Source organism: Miniopterus natalensis, chromosome 14 (assembly GCF_054644295.1).
Source record: "Miniopterus natalensis isolate mMinNat1 chromosome 14, mMinNat1.hap1, whole genome shotgun sequence".
NCBI lineage: Eukaryota > Metazoa > Chordata > Mammalia > Chiroptera > Miniopteridae > Miniopterus > Miniopterus natalensis.
The window spans coordinates 47,890,067-47,916,175 of record NC_142094.1 but is presented as its reverse complement, the minus strand read 5'-3'; the positions used below and the strand labels follow the sequence as shown (position 1 = coordinate 47,916,175).

The following is a 26,109-nucleotide window of genomic DNA, read 5'->3' as shown; positions in this document are numbered from 1 at the left end:
GTGAGGGTAGAGGTTAAGCTTTATTTTTTTGCATGTGGATGTCCAGTTGTCCAGCATCACTTGTTGAAAGGACTGTTTTTCTTCATTGAATGGTTTTGGCACCCTTGTTGAAAATTAATTGACAGTAAATGTGAGGGTTTATATCTGAACTCTGAATTCCGCTTCATTGCTCTAGAAGTCTATGTTAGTACCACACTTTCTTGATTACTGTAGTTTTATTAGCTTTGAAATCAGGAAGGGTGACTCCTCCACATTTGTTCTTTTTCAAGATTGTTTTGGCTATCCTGGGTTCCTTGTATTTCCATATGAATTTTAGGGTCTACTTGTCAATTTTTGCATAGAAGCAAGCTGGAATTGATGGTATTGCATTGCCTTCATTTTGTGGAGATTATTTTGTGGAGTATTTCCGTTTTAACAACGTTAAGTCTTCCAATCTGCACATCCATGATCATACAATGGCTTTTCATTTATTTAGGTCTTCTTTAATTTCTTTCAACATTGTGTTGTAGTTTTCGGAGTTTAAGTTTTGCACATCTTTTGTTAAATTTATTCCTAGGTATTTATTGTTTTGATTCTACTGTAAATGAATTATTGTTAATTTCATTTTTGCATTGTTTATTTCAAATATTTATAAATACAATTGATTTTTATATATTGGTTTTGTAGCCTGCATTCTTCATGAGCTTATTAACTCTAATTTTGTGTGTGGATTCTTTAGGACTTTCTATATTCAAGATAATGCCATTTGCAAAGCGATAGTTTTCATTCTTATATGAGTGCTTTTTTTTTTTTTTTTTAAATATATCTTTATTGACTTCAGAGAGAGGGGGAGAGAGAGAGAGAAACATCAATGATGAGGGAGTCATTGATCGGCTGCCTCCTGCAAGCCCACGACTGGGGATTGAGCCCGCAACCCAGGCATGTGCCCTGACCGGGACTTGAACCGCGATCTCCTGGATCCTAGGTCGATGCTCAACCGCTGAGCCACGCCTGGCTGGGCCTATTATGAGTGCCTTTTATTTCAGTTTCTTGCCTGACTCCCCTGGATAGAATCTCTAGTACAGTGTTGACTAGAAGGGGCAAGAGTGGACACGTCTGTCTTGTTTCTGATCTTAGGCAACCCCATTTCAAACAACCTTTCCCCTTACCTCTCTGACCGTCTGTTCTCCTTGCTCCACTTTACTTTGTTTCATAGAACACATACTCACTACCTGACATACTGTATTACTGTTTTGTGTCTGTTGCCTTGCCTCTCCTATCCATCCCTCCCAGTAATCCCCCCCCCCCATGTAAACCTCTTGAGGTCAGAGATTTCTGTGTTTTGACACACTGTTGTGTCCAGATTATAGAAGATGCTCAGTAAATATTTGTTGACAGAATGGGCTCGAAAGAGAAATCCTTAGGTACCAGAAGTTTAGTGGAACTTGAAGCCAGAATTTTTGAGGAATTTAGCTGGTAAGCTGAGTCTTGGGGAGGTTATCAGACCAGGTTTCATACCAGGAGTCCAGGGTGTCAGACTACCCTCATATGGGGCAGGAGACTTGTGTGCAAATCTCCTAGCCAAGAAGTTAAAATGAAAATTAGTCTCAGAAGCAAATGACAGAGACAGTAATGCTTGTACCATCAGGACACATCTCGTTCTCATAGATAAAATAGTCTCTACTGAAGATAAGCTCTTCCTAAAGGCTCATTCCTAAAGCCCACAAGGAATGACCCACCAGCGGGGAGCCAGTAGACACAGCAAACTTGAGGATTACTATCCCCAGACCTTCTAGTGGAAAGTCTGAAATGAATTACTGTAAAGTAAGGACCCCAAATAATTAAAGCTAAGAGAGGGAATAGAAACCATAGTGAAAGAATAGGGCACCATGGCCCTGGCTGGCAGGCTCAGTTGGTTGGAGCATGGTGTATGGGTTCGATTCCCAGTCCGGGCACATACCTAGGTTGTGGGTTTGATCCCCTGTGAGTGCTAGAGGCAACTGATTAATGTTTCTCTCTCACCTCTCTCTCTCTCTTAAATTAATAAACATATCCTTGGGTAAGGATATATATAAAAAAATAGGACACCATGAAGAAAGAACAGGCAAATTGAAAAGAACCAAGAGCTTGTCCATGTGACGAAGTCATTGCAAATAAAGTCTTTTTATCCTAGTTAAACAAGAGGTTAGACACAGCTGAAGAGAATTCATGAACTGTAAGCTAGGCCTGAGAAGGCTTACCTGTCATGGTGATGTTTCATCTGAGGTTTTAATTTATTTCGCCACTGATACTGGGGTAAGAGTTCTTTGGACTCACGAAGGAAAATTGCTCAGTCAAGATGATGGCCTTTCTGACTAAGCCTTGCCACGTTTACTGCGGTCAAAGTCTGCAACATTCCTGTTCTTTCTCTTCTTAAGGGCGAGCCACCGGGATTTTCAGCTGAAAAACTTAAGAATCATTGAACCTTACGAGGTGATCCACTCAGGAGACCCAGGTATGGTAACAGGTAATAATTTTGCCTATTATTAGATGGACCATCTCAAAAGGATTTTTAGGTACCCCTGCCTCAGCCCCAAGGTGGGAGAAAAGAGAAGGTAAGGGGTTAATAATTGATCGCGGCTGGGGGTGGGAGGACAGCTATCTGGAAATTAAAAACCATTTTGTTTCTCCCCTTCCTGGTTAGTTGGTTACAGTTTCTAAGTATTTGCTACTTTTCTTAGGGTAGTAAGTTAGAGAACTAAAGTTATGGCATTTCCCATTCCGGGGGGTCATTGTTGTGGTGATAGGTTACTATAGAAAAAGTCCTAGTCTAGTTTTTCTAATCTCTAGTATAATCCTGTATTGACTGTCTTAGAGGTTACCCTTCAGTTTTCATCAGATGATTATGAACTGAGAAAAGTCTGTAATATGCACATAATTGTGCTTTATAAATTGAATGTGCATTCAGGAAAATCTTTTTGGGAAAAATTTCTGGAACTATACCTTCTCCCCAGAACTGGTTAGTTGTGTTGTTCCGTTGCCAGAAACCTGAGCTCTGCAAAGTGATGCGTTTCTGCATTTTTAGCCCATGTAAGCCAGTGCTTTTCTGCGGACTACCCAGGAGAACCACAGTGTTTCCTTTTAGCTGAGTGAAAAATTGATCCTTAAAGCACGCAAGATACCATGACTAATCTCTCTTTGGAAGATCAGTGCTCTAATTGCACTGACCCCTTTTCTTTAAAAGTATAGATGTATGCAACACATTTTGGGCCATGTTGGGAGGGAGGAGAGGAAGAAGAAGGAAGGAATGGGAAAAGGGAAGTAAAGAAAGGGAAAAAGCGATAGAACCATCAATTTTAGAGGTTGAAGAGAACTCTTAATTTTTATTATATATGAAGAATTAGAAGTTCAGGGAGGTCAGTAGTCTGAGGACGCAGATCCCAGTTGGAAACTGGAAGCCGCTTGTTTTGATGCCATTGGTCTTAGAATGTGTATTTGAGAGAGCCTCTCAAATAGTCCCCTAGATGATATGGTGTAATAGAACGTGGACTTGGGAATTAGATAGACCTGGGTCCTGGTTCATGATGATCCAGTTGACTTGGGCAGGTATTTAACTCCTGTATCTTTATCTGAAAAATGGGCATAGTGAAACCTCCCTTGGAGGATTACTGTGAGAATGAATCACTAGTGTATGTAAAGCCCTTGGCCTTTGCTCAGCAGTGGGACAGAAACAAACCACCACTTTTGAAGCTATTGATGCTGGAAGGGCAGCTTTGCATCTGTGCACGTGTTTAGAAGCTGAAATTGGAGAAAACCAGCCCCTTCTATTCTTTTTTATTTTTTATTTTGAGAGTGTGTTTATTAAAGCTGGGGACAGTGAAACAAGGAAGGGCTTAGGATAGGAGAAAAACAGGAGAGAGCCTAGGCGGGGCTGCTTTGGCTCTCTAGAAATATTATAGGAAAAAAATGAGCCTAGGTGGGGCTGCTTTGGCTTACTGGAAAGTCAGAGAAGACAGGTTCAGGGGGTTAACCTAGGACGAGCTGCTGCCACCCATTGCTCCCCTGGTTGCAAGTCTCGTGGAGTTTAGGAGATGCACGCCGTGGGGGAAGAAGAGGGGGCAGGGAAAGGCTTGGGCATGCTCCTGGGAGGGAGAGCAAGTGAGCATCCCCTTCTATTCTCATAACAAGCATGTAGGAATCTCAGCTGGTGATTCAGACCCAGATTCAAATCATATTTCTTGAGGTTCTACAATGGTACCATATGCTGTGCATGTTGCTTTCCCACATGTTGTCATGTTGAATTCTTCTAACCACCCAACTAGGGAAATGTGGTGTGCTTTTCATGTATTTCCAAGGAGTGAAAAGTCTTATTTGTGATAAAGACTAAAGGTTTAGGAACTTATTTCTAAAAGCAGACCCACATACGCAAGAGACTTTTAAATGAGTCATTAATTTTAAAGCATGATTTAAAAATACCTGGCAGAGTATGGACTAATGTTACATCATGGACTAGGTTTGTTGCTCTTGGCTTTCTACTTCCCTGCACACCCTGATTAGCTCTTGGCTGCTTCTGACATTTCTGAAAAGTAACGGGATGTGGAATGAACAGATGCTATAAGACGGCATCTTCTAAGATCCTAGCTTTCTTTCACTGAAGGTTCATTACCGTTTATTACATTGAGATTATAGATATAAGCTTGTGATATACATTCAGCCACCTTTGAGTGAGCATACACACACACACACACACACACACACACACACACACACACACGTGTGTGGGTCAGGTGCTGGGCTAGATAATGGATTCGGAGATGAAGATGACATGGCCCCTGCCTCTAGGAGAAGCAGAAGGTACACCTCTTGCACCATTTATCACATTGCTGTCACAGTTAATTGTGCATTTAACTCTAAAAATTGCAAGCACATGACGTTTATCATAGGCCAGGCACTGTTTCTAAGTGTTTTATGTATAGTAACCCATTTAATCCCTATAAAAACTACCCTGTGAGGATCGCCAGCCATGCCTTTCATCACCTCCACCTTGAGTGCCTTTTTACCTGCCGCCCCCTCAGTGGCTTGGTCTTACAATGGTACCAGCTTTGTCTTCTCCCTAGCTGTGGCTGCTCATCCACTCAGTTATTTCCAGGGCCTGTTGTCCTTGTGGCCACAGCTGTCTCAACGCCTTGCTCGTTGCATCCGCCTGAGCGGTAGCTGCTCCCAGTGCCCCGGCGCACTGCCCCGCACCGCATGCTGCTGTTGCTGCTGCATCCTGACTGTTGGCTGCAGTATTGGGAGGTGTTCCATTGTGCCTGAGATAGGTGATAAAGAAGCGGCCGTATCTCGCCAAGGACACCAGGCAGATGTGAAGGACGTGAGGATGGGGAGAAGGAGCAGGGGAAGCGTTACGAGTGGTGATGGGGGCAGGTGGCATCGTGGAGGGAAGTGTGAAAATGCCACTAGTACTGATGATTTTGACGAGGCCAGTCAACTTGGGGAGGATGGTAATGAGGCAGGAGGTGGTGGTGAGGGTCAGGAGGTGGTGAGGAGATGGGCTGTGGCACCGGAAAGCAGGGGGTGCCTCTGACTGGCTCCATTTTGCCTTTGATGGTTTGCAGTTTGTAATTGAGGATTTTGTGCTTGCCATTGGTTCTGTTGACTTTATTGATGAGATTAGTGGCTGATCATGTTGACGCATACTACAGTCAATGCTATGAACACCCAGTGAGTGCCATCAAAGTCCTTAAGTCAGAATGTGCCCAGATAGAAGCCAGATTTTATAAAAAAATTAATGGTCTTGAAAGAAAAGGTGTTGGCTTCTGTCATATATTTGCTTTTTAAAATTCCAGATGCCCAGGCTGTACTCCAGACTAATTAAGTCCGGAGTTCCCCAGGTAGATCTAATACGCAGTCAAGATTGAAGTACTGTTCCAAAGGAAGTCTACATTTTTTCTTGAGTCTAAGAATTAAGTTACTCAGACATATGGCTAGGAAACACGTTAAGTCTATTTGGAAGCTCCTGAAAGGTGTCATAATAAACTTTTCAGGTGTTGGCAAGCTTATGAGGTCGCAACAGGCTTCATTTTGAACTCAGGGGAGGTTTTGCCCAGATACTTCTGCTCCCTTTTTTTCAGATAGGTGAGACATTATAGGCTCTGTACATCAGATACAAGGAAAGGATGCCCCTCTGAAAGCATTCAGAAGCAGCTGTAATGCAAGGAACATTGAATTGTGAACAGGACGGTTGCAGGTGACTCTGAGTACGGTTGTCCTTCGGAGACTCCTGAGGTGGAGCCCTGAGGCCTGTGGCTGAAGCTGCGCTTGCTGCAGATGACGAATGGGGCACTTTTTCAATGAGTCCCAAGATCAATCTGGTACCACATAGGAGAGAAAATCACATCTACTGATACATGGAAGCCCAAGGTACTGGCGCTGAAAGAGAAAGAAGCAGATGGAAAAGTTAAAGAACCAAAATAGGATCCATACCTAGCAGGGTACAAGCCACAGCGAGTCAGGATGACCTGTAGTATAGTTGCCTCAATGTAACCCCTTTATTTGGAGTATTGTGCAACAGACATTTTTAGTTGAGTAAAACGTTGTTTGTTTGTTAAAAAAATGGGTTGGAAAAATCCAAAACTTTGACAGAACCAAATACTGGCAAGGATGTGGAGCAGCAGGAATTTTTATTTATTAATGGTGGGAATGCAAAATGGTACAGCCCTGTTGGAAGACAGTTTGATAGCTTCTTATAAAACTAAAACCAAATATACTCTTTACAGCAACCATGCTCCTTGGCACTTACCCAGAGGAGTTGAAGACTTATGTCCATACAAAAACCTACATGTGGATATTTATGGTAGCTTTATTCACAATGACTAAAACTATGTAATTTTTCATTGTTTCATTGTGTATTGTTGTACATGTGGTAATTTATTTAACCAATCATGTATTTTCCTTCCATATTTTTACAACTGTAAACAAAGATAAACACCTACGCCTTTGTGTACTTGTTTAATTGTCTCCTTAGCATAAAATCCTAGAAATGAAAGGGGTAACTAATCAGTTTGCAAATCAGTATTAGTAGCTCAGGTTTTCTTGCTGCAAATGGCTGTTTGAAAGTGGTATTTAAGAACTGTAAACTGTAGAGTTTTGGGCAGCTTTGGTTTCGGTGTAATGGTGGGGTGGTCAGTTTGAGACTATCTGGGAGTGGGGCAGAACACAGCGGGTGCTTCTCTAGGGCTCCGCTTGAGTAGCCATTGAGTTGCACGGGGCAGGCTGGTGTTGAAAAACTCTCCTGTTGTTGCAGACTGCAGGATGCCTCCAAAGGTGACTTCCGAGCTGCTTCGGCAGCTGAGACAAGCCATGAGGAACTTGGAGTATGTGACAGAACCGATCCAGGCCTACATCATCCCGTCGGGAGATGCCCACCAGGTACTGTGTGGAGATGGGCTGGTGGTGCTGGACCAGACCAGATCCCCATCCCAGATCAGATTCTAGTTGTCAGCCCACAACTAAGTATGTCCTCCAGGGCTTGGCGTGGGGACCTGTGTCCAGTAGGGTTCCACTGAATTCCTGTTGACTTGGTTCTGGCATCCCTGTTTCCATTGAATATAGCCAGCTTTCAATAAATGGCGGGAAAATCAGTGGACAAACAAAGGGGCAGAAGTCTGGACCTTTCTGTTGCTGACACACTTTACCCCATCTCCTTTGCTACACTCTGTGTCTAGCAGAATTGTCTGTCCTTCCTCCTTTCTCTCCATCCAGATTGTCCCATCCTCTGGCACAGCCAGAAGAGCATCTATAAAGTCGTTATTGATCTCCACCCAGCATGTTTTAGGGATGATTCTGAATGTCACCCCTTCCTTTCCTCCAACCTCCGTCTTTAATGAAAGCAGCTCAATAACTGCCCTTTACCTCTGACAGCACTAATGATTTAAGTGTGGAGAGTTGGGTTTGGAGAGGTGGGGACCTCATGTTATGGGGCTGAAAGGCAGAAGGATGAAAGGGTTCTTGGATCTACTCCTTTAGGTCATTGAGTCAGCAAATGTTTGATGCCTTTTTGTGGTCATGGTACTACTATAGGGTTACAAAGATGAATTTAAGATTGAATTACTGCCCTCACTGTGCTTACATTTTAGTAGAGAGATAAGACAATATACAAAGTGCTGTTCTTCCATAGAGTCATCTACACACACACACACACACATATATATGTTTTAATATGCCTTTATTGATTTCAGAGAGGAAGGGAGAGGGAGAAAGAGATAGAAACATCAATGATGAGAGTCATTGATTGGCTGTCTCCTGCACACCCCCACTGGGGATTTATCCAGCAACCTGGGCATGTGCCCTGACCAGGAATCAAACTGTGACCTCCTGGTTCATAGGTTGATACTCAAAGAGTGATTCACACCAGTGCTACTTATATATTTTTTATAGCTTTTGCTTATGTGCAAGGAGTTATGCTTACTAGTAGGGGAGGTTCTTGTAGTCAAGGCAAATTTATCTTGATATTCTTGGTCCTGGATACAGCACAGATTTAGATAAAGTGTGGACTGAATTCATAGCTGAGGGGGAAGATGTTAAGCTGGCAAGATCAAGGAAGGCTTCATGAAGAAAGCACATTTAATTGCAATGTGAAGAAGTAGAATTGCTTGGAGATAGGTATATACGAGAAATACCATGAGCAAATCCATGGAAGTAGGAGAACATGAATAATGATAACCTTGAAAAAGGAAGAAAAATAAGGGCCTGGTCAAGGCCACTCATGAGCCACCCATGACTGGTCATGGGTGTCCTTGACCGCCAGAGTCAGGAGTTTAGGTTTTTGCTAGATAGTAGGGACCCATTGATGGTCTTTGAACAAGGGAGTGACATAATCTATGAGAGAGAGCAGTGTTTAGTGTGGACTGGAGAAGGGAAACACTGGGAACTAAGAAACCTGTTAGGACGCTATTGTACCCAGAGGTGGGGTACAGAGGGCTTGAACTTGGGTGCTGGCTTTAGGACCAGAGAAGAGGGGAAGGGTTTGGAGAAGGAGAACAGAGATTGAGTGTGGTCCTTACAGGCAGATGGAAGAGGGCTTTGGGAAGTTTGGAAGCCCAGTGTTTCTTGTGCCATCCACAGAAAGAAATGAGAAGTCCTGAGTTCCTTGTTTTGGTTTCTGTGGAGAGGTGGGCATAGGGGGGTGACTGTTAAGTGGGATTCTGGGCCCCTGTCAGGACTGTGAGGACAAGTAGGAAGGGTTGGCTTGTATGTGACCTGCCACAGCAGCCTCAGTAATAGGGAGGCTGCTGTTCTTTGTGGCTCTTGTTCTCATTGTATTGTTTCAGGCTGGGTTCGGGGTTGATGGGATTTCTCCTATGGGTGGGGAAGGGAGGGTGTTGGAGAATGAAGGGGAATCTTGAATTCTGTCTTTTGTGTATTTTCCAAAACACAAATACAGACACCCACACACTGTTCTGTGTTAGACAGAAAATGTACCCCAACTGCATAATTACGCAAGGACTTGGCACTCCAGGGGCCTGCTTCTCTGCATCTTGAAGGGTTTTTTTTTCTGTGTAAACTCTGAACAAGGGTGTGGTATTAAAGCATTTGGGCCCAGGGGGACTTTTATAGTGAGGGATTGTTCCTTCTCTCTGGTAATCCAAATGCTTTCATGGACCATCTAAGTCAAACGTTGAGATGGGTGGGCACCACTGGCCCCAGACCAGGAGAAGCGTTGGTTGGGGCTGGAGGTGTGCCAGCATGCTTTTTAGAAACCCGAATTCTTCATCCCCCCCCCATCCGTAAGGCCCCATTGTCTCCTCTTGGGATCAGCTTAGTCAGAGGGTCACGTTCTGTCAGGGGCGCCTCTGCCAGCTGAGTTTTTGGCTGTGTTTTTGGTTCCTCCTTCTGGAAGACATGAATCAGATTTTCCTTAGCTCCTTGGATCCTAGCCCCATTCCTCCTGGAGTTGGCTTCCTGTTTTATTTTGTATTTTTTAAACAGACTCTCTCCTGGGGTGGGGGTGGCGAGTTTTATCCCAGCGTGATGTTATCCACTCTGTTGATTAGAGCAATGCCAGCTGTGGTGACACATCTTGAAGTGTCAGTGGCCTGGTTCTGTGGAGCCTTATTTCTTGTGTATGTGGCAGTCCAGTCCAGAGTGGCTGTTCCTGGTTGGTGGGCGACTTTCTTCCACCAGGAAGAAGAGTGACTTAGGGATCTAGGCTCTTTTCATCCTATGACACCACCATCCTAGCTGGCGGAAGGGGAAAGAATATGGTGAAGACACACCCATTTTCTCTGCCCTGACATCACTTCCACCCACATTTCATTGGTGAGAACTAGTCATGTGACCCCCCCCTCCAAATGCAGGGGGCCCTGGGACATGAAGTCCTGGATGGGAAGCCTCCTTTTAGCAATTGTACACTAAGGAAAGGGCATGAACCTGGGCAGTTGTTTTTCCCGCATACTTTGACTTGGTTTCATTTAAGGGAGAAAACGCCAAAGACTGGAAGTTACCTTAGTATTTGGGGACAGGTAGCCCTTGTCTCCATTCACAATCTAACCTGGAGGTCTGGAGTCAGAAGTGGGTCAGCACTTTGAAAAGCTCACTCCCAGTGTGCGTGATGGGTGGGTGGTAGGGGCAGTGGTCCCCGCAGAGGTGATGGAGGCCTGGACTGAGTACTGACATTAGAGATGGAGAGAACTGGATGGTTTGGAGGAGAAGCCAACGGCTGTGCTGCTGTGCCTTTCTCCTTGCGTGCTACGACTTTGGCTTATTTTAGACCTTTTGCTGCCCTCAGGGGAGAATGTTCCTGGGCTTTGCCAGCTTTGTGGCTGGGGGAAGAGTAGGAGGCCTGGGCCCAGTGCTTGTCTGGCCTCTAGCCTGTTGGTGTGGAGGTGACAGCTTTGGTAAGCGACGTCTTTCTGGCGGGTCGACCACTTAGGTCATGTCTAGACGTTCTTGCCCCAGACCTCATCTTGATCCCAAATCAAACGTGTCCACCTGCTGTGACTATATCACCTTCCTTTGGAGAAACCTTCCTCCTGCCTTTTCAGATGGGCACCTCTAGGTAAACCCTATGGGTGCCCTGTGCCTCCTCTGAGGCTGGCCCAGAGAGGGGAGGGCATCCTCCAGAACTGTGCCCCTGTGTGGAAGAGTCCAGCTGGGCCAAGGTCAGCAGTACCTTCACTGACTTTCGTCAGTGTCCTCACTGAGTGTCTCAGGTGGAAGAGCCCCAAGCCAGGTCGAGAGTGTCCTCTCTGTGTCTTCTGCATTGTACACTGTGATTTCTAGTGTAAGTTATTTTTGTTAACGTAGTTTGCCCAGCCTTTTAGATGCCTTTTCACCATCTAGGAAGCAGAAACTAATAATACCTCTCCCACTGCAAATATACAGCCCTCTCAGGTTTCAGGTGTGTTGTTTTAAACATTAACTTACTGTTCCTCACAACAGTCCTAGGAGAAGGGTGCGACCCTTCTCTCCACCCATTTTTGCTTTTTTTTTAGTCTTGCACCAATGATTACTGGGCTAATAAAGAAATGAGGATTGTACAGTTCATACTGTGAGCACTATTTCTTTCTGTGTCCTTAGTGCTGTCTATGAAATGTTACTTTATGTTTTGGGGATAAAACCTGTGCCTGTTGTTGCACTTGGCAATCTGAAGTGACCATTTTAGAAATGAGGAACTGAGGCTGAGAGGTGGTGAGACTCATTGCAGACCACATAGCTGGGCCAGTAGGGAGCAGGGTGGCTCGGAGCCCCTTATCCTGTCATTACGATTCTCTCTGCTGGCTTTCCTAGCATCTCCATGGGTAGTGGTCTTGTGGCTGGTCTGAGGATGGGATTGTAGCTGCCTTGGTGAAAAAGGAAGTTCTCACCCACACAACAGGAGTGGAACACTGGTACCTTCCCCCCCTACATCACGTGGACCCCTAAAATGCCTTGGGGTGCAGCCAGAAGCCCCATTTTCTATCCTTACCATTCTTAACCCTGCCAGGTACTTTAGCTCGGGAGAAACTGCTAGTGGGAAAAGGAGCGGCGGCTCTGGTCTGCAGCGGGTCGGGGCCCTGTTGCTGGCTTGGCAGTGGGCAAGTTGCTTGAAGATTCCCTGTCTGAGCCTCCATCTTCTCGTTAGTTGTTGGTCTTATCCTGGAGAGTTGTTATGAAGATGAGATGATGTGTCATATGGGGCAGCGTGGCAGAAGGCTACAGAGTCCAGGTTCTGGAACTGACAGCCCAGATTCAGATCCTGCCTCTGCTACTTACTGGCTGCGTGACTTCGTAACTCCCTGTGCCTCATTGATTGTTCCCAGAAGTGGCACACTGTGACTTCGTACTCTCCGCCCAGGAATGAGAACCTTTTACTTTTTTCAGTCCCTGACCCCCCTCCATTCAGAGGCAGGGGGATTGTCATCTGGGAAGGACCTGGATTCCGACGTGACATTTTATTTTGCTGAAGCCTCCTGGGCTGCAGGAAGCGTTTTCCCTCTTTCCCTAATAGGAAGGGACAGGGTCTGTCAGCGAGGGGGCGAGTGGTGATACTACCTGGGAAAAGGGAAGTTCAGACACAAGCAAATACCTAGAGAGATTTAAGTTAGTGAATTATCGGCACTTAAAGCAGAATTCAGCCTTACTTTTCAGAAAAATAACAGATGCCTAAATGTCGGTGGCGAGGGGCAGGGGAGAGGGGAGGCTGTTGGTTTGTTTTTTGAGTAAGATCTCAGTGAGGAAAGAGCAGTTTTGATCATTTCTCTCGACTTGTTTTGTTCTCCCGATGGGGAAAAAAGGCTAGAAGGAAAAGCTCTTTGAGCCCTTAATAAATTAGGGTCTTCCCATTGTTCGCTTAATGTTCAGCTGGCCTTTTAAGCTAGACTGTCTGTCCCCTGAAGGCAGGTGCCAAGGATTCGCCAGCCTGTGTCGTCTCTGCTGGATGCCGCACAGGGCTGAGCACGGCGGCACCAGCATGTGACTGACTCGGGTCCAATTCCTCTTCCTTTCGTTGTCCAGAGCGAGTACATAGCTCCGTGTGACTGTCGGCGGGCCTTCGTCTCCGGATTCGATGGCTCTGCGGGTGAGTTGCTGAATTCTCTCTGTTCTTTCTGTACTTTTGTTCGCCTCCCAAAAATAACTGGACCGAGTTTCAGCCTGCGATAAAGCACCAAAAAGAAAATGCAAACCAGACGTTCCCCGTCGAGCCCCTGCAGAAGAGTGAATTCCCAGCATCCTCCAGCTCCCAAGGTCCCCTTTGAGTGACCCCTTTCTCTATCCCTTGGCTTTTAAAGTTTTAAAAAGTTCTTTATTTAAAAAGTGTTTTTGAACTTTCTAACTTTCTGTTGAATATAACAAATATGGAGATTCATATCAATTAAACTGAATATACCTGTGCAACTAGCACTGCAGGTAACTAATGGGACTCTAATATCTCCCAGCACCCCCACCTTAGCTTACTGCTGGTCTTGCCTAATTCTGCAAGTGGTTGGCTCTTGGTTTCTCTCTTTTCACTTTCAGCTTAAATGACAAAGGTTAATGTTGAGCTACATGGGTGCCCTGCCCTCACTTTCCCAAAGCTGATGTGCCCTTGAGTTTTAGGGTATGTTTCCCACTTGAGACTTGCATCCCTTAAGCTACCTGGATTTGGCGAGAGCCCCTCTCTCCTCATAGTCAGCCTGATGCTTCCTTTGATGTAAGTGCTTGTGTTGGTTGGCACTTAGGATTGGTTTTGGCTGGCACCTCTCCTGAAAGCCCTGAGCTCTGCCAGGTCTGTGGGAACTGAGGGCAGGTAGAGGCAAGAGGCACAAACTCCCACTGAGGCATCACGAGCTCTCACAGGGGCCGCCGGTTGGTCTCTCTCAGGAAAGGTGACACACTCCTTTGGGTGTCTGGTGGAGCAGATCGCTGTGATCACTGGGCAGGAACCCTTTCTACGTCTCGCTTGTGGGTTATGAGGCCATTTTGGCCTTAGGTCCACAGTCTCTGTTCTGTTGGCTTTGACTCATGCTTCAGAGGTTGGCTCCTTTCTGTTCAGGGACCAGTGTCCAGGCAGCCTGGGCTGCCTCAGGACTGTTTCCTTCAGAGCCTGGCCCACAGCTGGTTCTCAGGGCTTTGCCTTCTCTTACCTGGAGGCTGCCCTGGAGTCAGAGGCCGGCTGCACCACCAGAGTGGTAGAGGGTGGCTGGGCCTCACAGGGGCTGGTGCTCTCACCGGGCATGCCCATCTGCTCTTATTTTGTGCAGCTTTATGGGTGGCTGTCAGGAGCCTTTGTCATTTCTTTGCACCCTTGCTCCAGGCACAGCCATCGTCACAGAAGACCATGCAGCTATGTGGACCGATGGGCGCTACTTTCTCCAGGCGGCCAAGCAGATGGACAGCAACTGGACGCTCATGAAAATGGGTGCGTAGAGGCATGGCAATCCCAGCCTTAGTTGGCCAGCTCTGGGAAGGGACCCGAGAGCTCCCCAGGCCTCGTGGGTCTTAACCCTTTGATGGGGTCACGGACCCTTTTTAGAATCCAAGGTGTGTTAGTCTGTCTGGGCTGCCGTACAAAATGCCATAGACTGGGTGGCTTCAACAGCAGAAATTTATTTTCTCAGTCTGGAGGCTGGAAGTCTGAGGTCAGGGTGCCAGTGTGGTCAGGGCCAGGTGTCAGGAGTGATACTGCCTGCCTGCTGCTTAACGGGGGGGTGGTGGCCCCGAGGGATGAGTCCTTGCTCCTACAAGCCCCTCTCTAGTTTCTTCTCTGAGACTTCCCTTCCCCAAGCCCGCCTTTCCTCAGGCGGCCCTCCCATGTCGGGAGATTCTGGTGGGTTTGGTTGGTGAGTGTTTCATCCCTGGTCTTTGCCAGATATCTGTCTGCTAGGAGGTGACATGACTTCATCCTGTGAAAGTTATATTGGGGACATTAAAGAAACTTCATTAACAAGTGGCTTGTTTAGCGGTTTGGAAAAAAATAGGAAGGACTCGAACAGCAAAATAATAGCTCAGTTCCAGCTTCGAGGCAGTTTTTTAAAACTGAGATTCATGAGCTCATTTCCTTTTAAACCTTTGAACTTCCCTTCTGTGGCTATGAGGTTATCAGTACTTAGGAGAGAAAATCGTAAAGATAAGTACTGTTTTAGAATATGTGAACTTTCACTCCAGATTGTGTGTATTTCACGAAGATGTTAATTGTTTAGCAGAAATCTGATTGAAAAACTATACATCCCAAACATAGATGACTTGGATTAAAGAAAAACTGGAATATCAAAAATAACTTCAGTTCCTTTCTTGAAGCTTGTTTGGCGTCCTATGTCTAGTCCCTTAGAAAGAGAAAGGGCTGCTTTCTCTTGGACTTGGGAAGCCCAGGGAGCCATGTTAAAGATGGTGATGGAGCCTTGTGTGTCCCCTCTTGGAATCTCTAGGAAAGATTTTTTTGCTGCCGAGACTTGTGCTTAGCCCTCTGGCCAGGCCTGGTTGTGGGCCAGGGGTCTTCTCTCTTCCATGCTGCCTTCAGATGACGGGGGGCCCTGGGGCATGTGCTCCGCTTACCTGGTGTGGGATGTAAGGGGAGCTCCCAGCTCCCAGCCTTCACCGTATCACCACCCACATTATCACCAAGTGACCAAAGGCTGATGAGATGATCGTCACGATGACACAATGCACCTGTGATGCGGTGATTCCCAGGAGGCCATTTTTACCAGGGCTCTGATGAAGATCCTGCTTTTTGCTTTCTCTCTCACCTTTATCTTATGCTTCCCTTACCTACCACCTTCCACCTCCTGCAGCCTTCCAGAGCTAAGGGAGGGTCACATTTTCCAGATCCCGCTAGTCCACCTTAAGAAGGTGCTCAGTGACGACCCTGCTCTCATGCTGTTGGTGAATTGCATCCTCTGGGCAATGGAATTGTTTCTCATCAGTTCTTCCCTCTGTAGGTCTGAAGGACACACCAACTCAGGAAGACTGGCTGGTGAGTGTGCTTCCTGAAGGATCCAGGGTTGGTGTGGACCCACTGATCATTCCCACAGGTACGTGAGCTGGGGCCCTTGCAGCCTGGGTGAGGAAGTGGGTTCTAGGTGCCTCGCCACCCTCCGTGTTTGCATGTGGGTTGCGGAACATTTGTGGGCTCAGCATGGCTCGATACCACAGTACAGGGCAAGATGAGGAGGTGAATTCTGGCATAGAGGCCAAGGAAGGCCATTGGTGGTGAAGATGTCCTTTTACCATTTATCTTCCCACACACCCAGCGCTGGGCCACGGAAGGACCACCTTTCAGAAGGTGCCAGGCTCTCAAGGCCCTGCTGCCTGTTCCGGGCATCAGTTCATGGCCAGACCACGTGTGTTTCTCCTCAGATTACTGGAAGAAGATGGCCAAGGTTCTGAGAAGCGCTGGCCATCACCTCGTTCCTGTCAAAGAGAACCTGGTGGACAAGATCTGGACAGACCGTCCTGAGCGCCCATGCAAGCCCCTCCTTACTCTGGGCCTGGATTACACAGGTCAGAACTGCAGCTGTACCCAACAGGGCCTCCCGCCACTGTCCCCTCCACCTGTCACCGTTGTTCCATTCTGGTCCTCCGAATCGAAGTCAAGCTTGAGCTGATGGGAGTTTTTTGACCCCACCCTGGGCCAGGGGGGCATTTGATGAAAGCAGGAGCTTTATTTGTTTTCACTGTTGCTACCTACATGCCCCTTAACTTTGCAGGAGTTTATTTTTGCAAAGCTCTCTGGGCAGACTTTGGGTGCTGCTGTGATACACACACACACACACACACATGCATGCACACTCACGCACGCATGCACATACACAGGCACACGCACACACACAATTTTCCATTCAGTTGCTCACTGCCTCTTAAGGTGCCTGATTGGAAACAGAGCCTAGAGGCTTCTAGTTGCCATTTTCTTTTCTTCTGCTGGCATTTTGTGGGCTCACTTTCCCGGGCCCCCTGCCTTCTTGTACCTTCTGCTTTCGGAGGTTTTGGAGTGGGGTAGGTTTCTTTGGCCTGTGTAATAGTGGTGGGGAGGAGCAGGTTCTGTGAACAGTTTGTGGGAGATGAAAGTGTGGATTTATGGGACAGTGAGGGGTGCAGGGGGAAAGGCCTGGGAGGTGGGGCTGCAGGGGAGGGAGCCTTGCTGTAGACACAAAAGGGGAGAGGTGGATGGGGGATGTCTGGAATGTAGGCAGATTGCCCAGAGGGGTCCTGGGAAGAAAGCATTACAGCCCAGACTCTCAGCCAAGTTTTAAATAGCATTCCTGTGCTGAGCTTCAAAGCAGTGTTTGGTCGTGGGGGCAGCCCTAGCTCACTCTCCTTGTGACACCCTTGCCGAGGGTATCACAGATCGCGGGGGGATGGGTCCGCTGAGTCGCCTAGGTCAGCTAAACATTTTCCATCAGTGTGTTTTGAATTTTTTTAAAAAACTGAAGCAGAGGCTCTTACCTATTGCTTGTAGGAGAGGAGAGATCAAATGTTCAGCAAACATTTGAGTTCAGGATACTGTGTGAGGTGCTGGGTGGAATAGGAAAGACGCCTGCTCTGTTTACAGGTGGCTGTAACCAGTTACAAATGCTGCTTGATGGCAGGTGGTGGTGGGGTGAGCTCCTTTAGGGCCACAATTTCATCCTGGGGAGCAGCAGGGGGGCAAGTGTGATTGGAAGTGATAATCACAGTGAGTCAGACCACAGGGAATTCCCATGGTCTTAGCACTGAAAAGCAAGTCTTGCTGCTCCAGGAATGTAAACTGGTGGGTGATGCTCCCCTGACCTTTAAGATTGGATGAGTTCTCTCTACAGGGTAGTGTGTTTTCAAGCTCCCCGTGCTTCCTCCGTTGCATTAATTTTTACACAACAGAGTAACTAATTGCTGGTTTAATATCTTGTCTTCCCTTCTAGATTTGTTAGCCCCACAAGGGCAGGGACTGGGTAGAGCTCAGAGCTGTAACGGCAGTGCCCAGCAGCACAGTGCCCCGCAGGTCTAAGCACTGTCTGTGCCTGGGAGGTCTAGGTGCTCCGTAGACATTTGCTGGGTGAACAAATGAATCCATTTTGCTGGTGAGGTCATCAGGGCTCTCGACAGTCAACTGGCTGGGACAGTCACACCTCTCGAGTAGGGTTCGATGGCAGGTTTCCATCGGCTCACGTGGCACGTTCCCTAGGATGCAGCGTGAGTTAAGAATGTTTGGGACCCAGGTCCCTGGACCAGGGTGGGGGTTGCAAGCACGTTTGTTTTTTGCAGGCATCTCCTGGAAGGACAAGGTTGCGGATCTGCGGTTGAAAATGGCCGAGAGGAACGTCGTATGGTTTGTGGTCACCGCCCTGGACGAGATTGCGTGTGAGTGCTTGGGTTCCACTGTTTGGGCATTTTACCACATCTCTGCCTATACTGGAGACACCGTGTCACCAAACGGTTACATGTATGCCAAGTAGGATGAAGGAGTTACCCAGAGTGGGGGGTGGTTAGCCTGGCCCCGCGCAGGGTCACAGCCGAGGCTGATGTCGAATCTGTGGTGGTGTCTGCCTCTGGCCAGTCTCTTCAGGACTGTGACACCTGTGAGGAAGGACATTTTCTCCCAACATCCTGTACTTGTCCGCATTTGTGTCTGTCTATAGGTAAACAAGTGCTGTCATAGGAAACATTTTTTTCTTTATATACTTTTCCTGGGGTTCCCTAAGTTCTTTACAGTGAGACTATTATAGAAATACTTCTACCTGAGAAAGCTTAGGAACAGAAACTTCTTTGTGAAGCCTTTTGATACAACAGCAGTTTCCCAACTTTTAAATGAGCTGCATGTAATTATTCAGTGCCTTGTTGTCTTCTAGAACTGAAGGGATCTGGTCGAGCCTTCTGTCTGCAACTTTCTGACTAGATTGGACACAGGGTAACTGAGAAGAGGCGCTTTCTATTTTCTCACTAGTGAAAGACCCGATAGTGTCCTATCTCTCCAGTCCCCAGCCCCAGACTTTGTCAGCGATTCACATCCCTAATTAACTTAATAACCTCAGCACCTGAGAAAGTAACAGATAAAGCTGATTTCTCCCCTTGGTTACTACAAAAACACATGCCCACTGTGGAAAACCTAGAAAATGCAGTGGAAGTAGGAAGAAGAAAAACCCACCAATAGTCTTGTTTACCCAGAGGTGTAATCACTTTTAACATTCTGTGCGTATATAATTTTGTAGCTTGATTTTTTCAATGATCAGTATACTCTAAGCATGCAAAAGCACGATTTTAAGTGATTATTAGATATCCTGTCATACGGTTATACCATAATTTACTTAACCATTCCTCTAAGGATGACCTTTGGTTATTTCCAATATTCCCACGATTTTATTATGATGCCATCAGAGGCTTGGTGCATCACAATTTGTGTCTTAGTTTCTGATGATTTTCTTCCTGTTTCCATTGGCTTTTAGTGATGGTATTACAGGTTAGAGAATTTTTGTGTGGTTGGGTTTTGACCTATCTTGCCATCTACCTGCCAGAAAGGTTGTGCAGGGGTGTGCGAATGGGCCCCTCGTGCCACAGCCTTCCCTGTCTCAGGTACTATCTTTTTTTTTTTTAAGTACTAGTTTAGCCTGATGGGCAAGAAATGTTGCCTCATTGCTTTACTTTGAGAGGCCATTATTTAAAAATAGAGGCAGTACTTTTTACTTTAGGGTCTTTTAGGGACTCTGAGCCTTAGGAGAGAGAGAGCATTAGGCAACTGGAAGCCCGTGGCCAGAGCTGTGCCCTCGCTGGTCCCTCTGGTTTCTCAGACAGGCAGTGACCTCACCAGACCCCCTGACGCTGGCCGTGGGCGGGTCCTCTAGGCCGGCTGTGCTAACCCCTGGGTGGGCCGCGGGTCGGGTTGCATCTGGGCCCCTCTGACTCACTGCTTTTGTTCCTCTGCCGGGAAGCTCCGCCCCCGCGGGGCTCCTGGGCCCCTCCAGGGAGGGCCTCTTGTGGCCTGTCCTGGGTGGGTCTCAGTTTTTCTGCCCTCAGTTGTTTGCCTCGCCTGACAAGGGAGACAGTGCTTGGCTCCGTCCCCTTTACTGGGAGTGCCAGAGGTCTTTCTGCAGCGAGGCCTGGCAGGTCACCACCGGGCGGGCCAGTTCAACTCTTTGTTTGAAGGGCATTTCTTGTGTTTTCTGGCTAATAACTCTTCCAGTCCCTTCTTGGGCCGGCGAGGTGGCGGCCTGAGAAACCGTTCTGGTGCCCTCGTTTGGCGGCCGTAGGCAACTGCAGCTCGGGTGGAAGCAGGAAGCGAGGTGCCGGCCTTTCTGAGGTGCCACTCCTCCTTCCACAGCCAGCGAAGCTCTCACCTCCCCTGCAAGCCACCCCTTCAGATCTCAAGCCAGGCAGGTGACAGGGACTCTATTTTTTATTTTTTAGGGCTGTTCAATCTCCGAGGATCAGATGTGGAGCACAATCCGGTATTTTTCTCCTACGCAATCCTAGGACTAGAGACAATCAAGTGAGTTGGCCCCACCCCTGAAAGTCCTGCCCCACAGCACCTCAGAGCCCCAGTGTCTCCGCTCTGGTCTCGGCCTCCCAGTCACTGCCCGATATTCTGCCGATGCGCCGTTTTCTCCCGCTTCTCCCCTTCCTGCCTTCTTTTCCCTCTCCCTTCCTCTCTGGTTAACAGCAGGTGTTTTTTTATATCCTGCCTCTATCCCAAATGATTTGAAATCTGAAAGTCTCTATAGTACTGTGGGGTAAAAGATTAAGTAGGCAAGGACATCAGGACAAAACCAAGTGAGGCTAGTGCAAAGTCTCGTTGAGGCCACACATTTGATTGTAGGTTTTCTAGCAACCAGTGCCAGGGGGTGTATAGGCTCAGTTACCCAATGCTGGGTTCACAGTGCAAATAAACCCAGTCACTTGGAAGGTCAGAATGACACAGGAAGACCCCCTGAGTCACACCTTGTCAAATCATAGTTTATCTTTTAGGGTGTTGTCTGTGGCCTTTCTGCCATTGTTCTTCTATTTGGAGTGCTTTTTGCATTCAGGCAACAGATTTATTGAGTGCCTGTTATGTGCCAGGGTCTCTAGTGGGTGCTGGGGTGAATGGAACAGACAGGGTTCCAGGTTAGAGTTGGGGAGATGAGTGTCTCCTTGGGGGATTCGGGTGCATAAGTGGGCACCAACTAGTCAGTGGGGTGGGTACAGGCGGGTACAGGAGGGGCCTGAGCTAGACTTGGGGTCAGAGGAGACTCTTGGGGAAAACAGTACTGAAGCAGAGATTAAGGGTACATGTGAGTTGGCTAGGTGAGGGGTGGGTGGGTGAGGGGAATGGTGATCTAAGCATAGGGAACAGCATTTCAGAGGCTCTGGGCAGGAGAGAGCACAGTGCGTGTGGAGGACCCGCATTGGGTCAGTATGGTTCGAACATAACAGTCGAGGCCAAAAGGTGAGCAGAGGCCACATCGAGGCCTTGTGAGCCACATTCAGGAGCTTTGACTCTTACCCTGAGGACACTAGGGAGCTATTGAATGAGTTTTTCACAGGGAACCACATCAGCCTTGCAAATCATAGGGCATTCTGGCTATGAAAACAGGATGGGCAGGGAAGGCTGGAAGCAGGGAGGCCAGGTAGGAGGCTGAGAGATGCAGTGACCTGACTAGGGCAGTGACCGGCTGACCAGGCTGTAGCTAAAGCTGGGCAGATTGGATAGACATTTAGGCTGTTGGTCTGCAGATCTTAAGGAGGGAAGGAGGGGCGTCAGGGAGGACAGTGCCAAGGTCCTGACTTGGGGAATTGGGTGGATGGTCACGGTATGCACTGGGACAGTGTACACAGTCTGTGAGCAGGATTTGGGAAAGGAGCAGGGAAGAAGGAGTCGCTGCCTGGTGTTGACTTCCAGAGGATCGAGCCTGTTGTATGTGTGGGTCTGTGCTCTCGCTCATGAGCCCTCCTTTCTCTGTGGCCTCACCTGTGGCCCCTCTCCAGGCTCTTCATTGACGGTGACCGCATAGATGCCCCTAGTGTGAAGGAGCACCTGCTTCTTGACTTGAGCCTGGAAGCTGAATACAGAATCCAGGTGCTTCCTTACAAGTCCATCCTGAGCGAGCTCAAAGGTCTGTGTGCCAACCTTTCCCCGAAGGAGAAGGTTTGGGTCAGCGACAAGGCCAGCTATGCCGTGAGCGAGGCCATCCCCAAGGTTGGTAGCCCCACTGAAGCCCATCTAAACCCGGCCCTACTCCACTGCCAGCCCCCTCCTCCCCTCCTCCCCCCAGTTCTGGCACTGTGTAGCTTTGACTTGGAAGCAGGCAGACCTCCAGGACTGGCTCTCAGGTCAGAGGTGTCTCCCTGGATAAGTGCTTCTGGCTGGAGCCTTATTGAGAGTCTGGGTCCTTAGAACCCATTGAGTCCTGTGTTTTCCAGAGTATGGCATGAGAAGCAATCTTGGGTGGTACACATTAATACTTTGGTTTATTTAAACATTCTGTTTTAAAAGTGTTTTAGTATATACTAGAAAAAATATAACTAACATCTGATACCATGATATAAAAATTATTTCTTAAGGCAAATTTGAGTTAAACTAAGTTGATTTGCCAAGCTGGTGTAACTCAGTGATTGAGTGTCAGACCCATGACCCAGGAGGTCACAGTTTGATTTCCGGTCATGCCTGGGTTGTGGGCTTGATCCCCAGTAGAGGGCGTGCAGGAGACAGCTGATCAGTGACTCTCTCATCATTGGTGTTTCTGTCTATCCCTCTTTCTCTAAAATCAATAAAAACATGTTAAAAACATAAAAAATAATAAACTAAGTTGATTTAAAGATAGTTTAAAGAAAAGTGTTAAGTAAATAAGAGTCTAGGGGATAGACAACTAGGGTAAGAGCTATGCAGGTGTTATGAGAAAGCTTGAAATTTGGGGAATATAACTCACCCCCCCAATCCTTTGTGCAGCAATAAAGGGGTTATTTCGGTCAAGCGTTGATCCCTTAGGGAACTCTGACCACAACTCTGGAGGCTTGTAAAGCAATATTTTGCTGATCTGGCAGCCAGAAGTCTCAAAGAACTAACGGGGTAGGGGATAGAAAAGAAATACCTTGTTTGATGTACTTTATCTTTTTTGATGAGCTCAAGCACCTTTCGTTATGCTGAGTCATCAACCAAAAGAAGTGGGTCTTCGGGCCCCATGGTTCGGCCAGCTTGGGTGATTTGTCTTAAGTGTGGTGTGCCCGGTGAAGAGGTGGTTGTCTTGGTCTCGGGAGAGGGGAGCCAGCCTCGATTTCCCATCCTGTTGCCCTCTCCCTAGGATCATCGCTGCTGTATGCCTTACACCCCCATCTGCATTGCCAAAGCTGTGAAGAATTCTGCCGAATCAGAAGGCATGAGGCGAGCTCATGTGAGTAAGGCGGCCTGTGCAGAAGAGGGGATGCATGGTGGTCAGAAGGCCCAGCTCCTCATCTGCTCTGTGGCCTTGAGCTTGGCACAAGGTTGGAACCTCTCCGAGCCTTCTGGAGTTCATGAGAGAATGAAATAAAGTACTTGATGGGCTAGATCTTGACGACCTATAACATACAACACAAAAAGAGATATTGATGGTGATAGTATAAATGATGGTGATGATGACGAAGATGAAAATGGAGGTGAAGCCTCTTAAAGGGCCCTGATTGTGTTTCAGAGCCAACGGAGGGTCTAGAAAGATTTGGGGCCCAAAGACGGCTTTTGACAATGGCCTGTCTTTCCTGGCCCCTGTAGGTCAGGAGTGAGCCTTCTGAGGGAGCTGCATGTGCTCTGAGGTGGGCCCCTTCCTCACGGTGCCTGAACTGCTCAACAGCAGGGTAGCCCCGTCCCTGATGGGGAATTGCTGCAGACTTGTCCCAGGAAATGCATGTTGAGCCCCAACTGCTGATGGCTTGTGCCCTGCAGGTGCGGCCCTCTCAGTATCACATTAGGCCTAGGCTCTGAATCTAATCATCTGATTTCCAGTAATAACTTAAAAAATGTCTCTATTGTTGGCACAGATTAAAGATGCTGTCGCCCTCTGTGAACTCTTTAACTGGCTGGAGAAAGAGGTTGGTTCTTTAGTCTTTGTTTAATATATGGGTACAGATTGTCCAGAAATTAATACGTGTGGTTCTAACCGAGGCACCTTCTGTGTTCTGGTGACCATGGTGTCTAACATCTGGATCTGATTTTAGTACTCTCTTTTAATAGTTGTGTGTGTTTTTTTCTGGAAATTTGTTGTGTCTATTTAAAATTCTTTAATTGTAGAAAATAGAAGCAAGGATAAAGAAAGAAATTCCTTACCAGAATCGATCCTTTTGGGGTTAAGAAATTGTTTTGTAACTAAGTGGAATTTCATTACAAGGAAGAATGACTCTCATGATAATATAAGTATACTGACTGTATTAAGAGCAAAACATCTTTGTGTACATTTTGAACATCAGTTTAAGCCATTAACCTTTTTTATATTAATTCCTGCCCTTTCACTCCCTGTGGTTGATAGGGGGGTGGTTTCTTTGTGCAAGTATTCCATAATATCAGGTTCCCTTTAAATATTAAATAAGCAACTCTTTAAAAGTTGCTTAAATTGGAAAAAGAAAATAGCACCCTTACTGCCACCAGTGTAACTCTATTCCCCCCTCTGACTATTGTTCATCTGTGTGAATCATTTGTACACGTCTGTCAGTGTACAAATATGATTTTGTTTTGTTTATTTGCTTGGTATCATAGTGTGTGCATTTTCCATGTGCTTTGAGGCGTTTAAGAAATGATTTACGTGGAGACTGCATTTAAGGGTTAGACTGACTTATTTACCCATTTCTCCTATTCTCAGATTCTTAGGTTTTTCATTTTTTTGCTATTGTCAGTAACCCTGTAATAATATCATCACATTTGTCTTTGTTATTTATTTTGGATGACTTTCTTGGGGTGCTGCTTTTGAGTTTTTAAACTTAGATGTATGACGTTCTGGAAAGTTGCAGGATGTTATACTGAGGTATGAAATAGGGAGTGGAAGGGCTAGATAGGAACCCTTCACCCTCAGTAGCTTTGGTGAGAGCCCTGGGGAGGTCCCTTCTTGTTAACGATGAGACATAAGCTGTGTCCTGTACATCGGATAGTTGGGACATGGGGAATGAGGGAAAAATAAGCTTTCAGTGTACCCCCTTTGGTATGCAGGAGACACGTGAATTATGCACCAGATGGTTTATAAGCAACTTCCTTGTTAGGTGCCCAAAGGTGGCGTGACGGAGATCTCAGCTGCTGACAAAGCTGAGGAGTTTCGCAGGTAAGGGTCTGCCTGGGGGTCCCGTGAGCCTGTACCCATTTCCTTGGCGAGTTAAATGAGGCTGGGAGGGCCCTGATTCTTAGCACAACAAAAAACTGCTAAGTCACTCTGTTCTGTGTGTCCTTCTGTTTCAGGCAGCAGGCTGACTTTGTGGACCTGAGCTTTCCGACGATTTCCAGTACGGGACCCAACGGTGCCATCATTCACTATGCGTAAGGCCCGTCCGGAGCATGCTGCCTGGCTCGGCGGCTGCTTCCGCCAGGAGCCTGAGCCGGGGACACAGTATTTACCGGAGGCCCGGTGCCCACCTCCACGTGTCTGCTGACACTGTTCTTAACGTGGAAAATAAGACCCTTAACGCCTCATTTTCTCCAAATCCTAAGTCTCTGCCTTCGGGGGCCTCCTCTTAGGCTCAGATGTATGGCACTGATGTTCTCCACCATGTAGTCAGATGGTTGTTCCACCCTCCTTTGCAGAAGCTGTATTCATAGCCCTTGAATCTTGATGATTACAATTTTTCAGTGTGCTTTTTCCCCCCGATAACAGCAGTTTTCTTGATGCACTAGTTCTAAAAAACTCCATACTAAAAAAACTTATTACTATGTTTTGAAACACCTGTTACGGGCAGGGGGCTAACCAGCTCCTTCTCTTCCCTCCCTGTGGGCTTGAAGCCTGGCACCCAGCTTATGGGGATTGTTTACCACCATGACCTGCAAGAGCCCATGGACCAAGAGCCCAGCATCCCCGCCCTGGGAGACAAGAGGGGTGCTGCTAGGTTCAGGACGGGTGGCTCTGCCTGTGGAGATGGTCGGAAACAACTCGCTTGGCCCTTGGCCCTTGGCCCTTGGGCTCCAGCTTCTGCTTTCCCCAGTCAGATGGTTGTGCCATGTCCTGTGTTGGGCATTTTGAGCCCCTTGCTCCCCATCTGGGACATGAACAGTCAATGAAAGCACTTGGTCTGTCTCACTGT

The 26,109-nt window shown here is 47.2% G+C and overlaps 1 protein-coding gene across 2 annotated transcripts in view; it reads left to right on the top strand.

Annotated features, from left to right (window-relative positions):
• XPNPEP1 (X-prolyl aminopeptidase 1) overlaps positions 1 to 26,109 on the top strand; it is a 40,487-nt gene that overhangs the window by 2,911 nt on the left and 11,467 nt on the right. Inside the window, exons 2-14 of one of the 2 annotated variants that reach the window (XM_087823935.1) lie at positions 2,397 to 2,485; positions 7,265 to 7,389; positions 12,955 to 13,018; positions 14,234 to 14,338; positions 15,855 to 15,947; positions 16,273 to 16,416; positions 18,154 to 18,249; positions 20,290 to 20,371; positions 21,847 to 22,057; positions 23,160 to 23,249; positions 23,872 to 23,922; positions 25,081 to 25,139; positions 25,274 to 25,351. In XM_087823935.1, coding sequence (XP_087680061.1) covers positions 2,397 to 2,485; positions 7,265 to 7,389; positions 12,955 to 13,018; positions 14,234 to 14,338; positions 15,855 to 15,947; positions 16,273 to 16,416; positions 18,154 to 18,249; positions 20,290 to 20,371; positions 21,847 to 22,057; positions 23,160 to 23,249; positions 23,872 to 23,922; positions 25,081 to 25,139; positions 25,274 to 25,351 — 1,287 coding nt within the window. The remainder of the gene's footprint in view (positions 1 to 2,396; positions 2,486 to 7,264; positions 7,390 to 12,954; positions 13,019 to 14,233; positions 14,339 to 15,854; positions 15,948 to 16,272; positions 16,417 to 18,153; positions 18,250 to 20,289; positions 20,372 to 21,846; positions 22,058 to 23,159; positions 23,250 to 23,871; positions 23,923 to 25,080; positions 25,140 to 25,273; positions 25,352 to 26,109) is intronic. The other variant, XM_087823936.1, reaches the window with a different exon arrangement.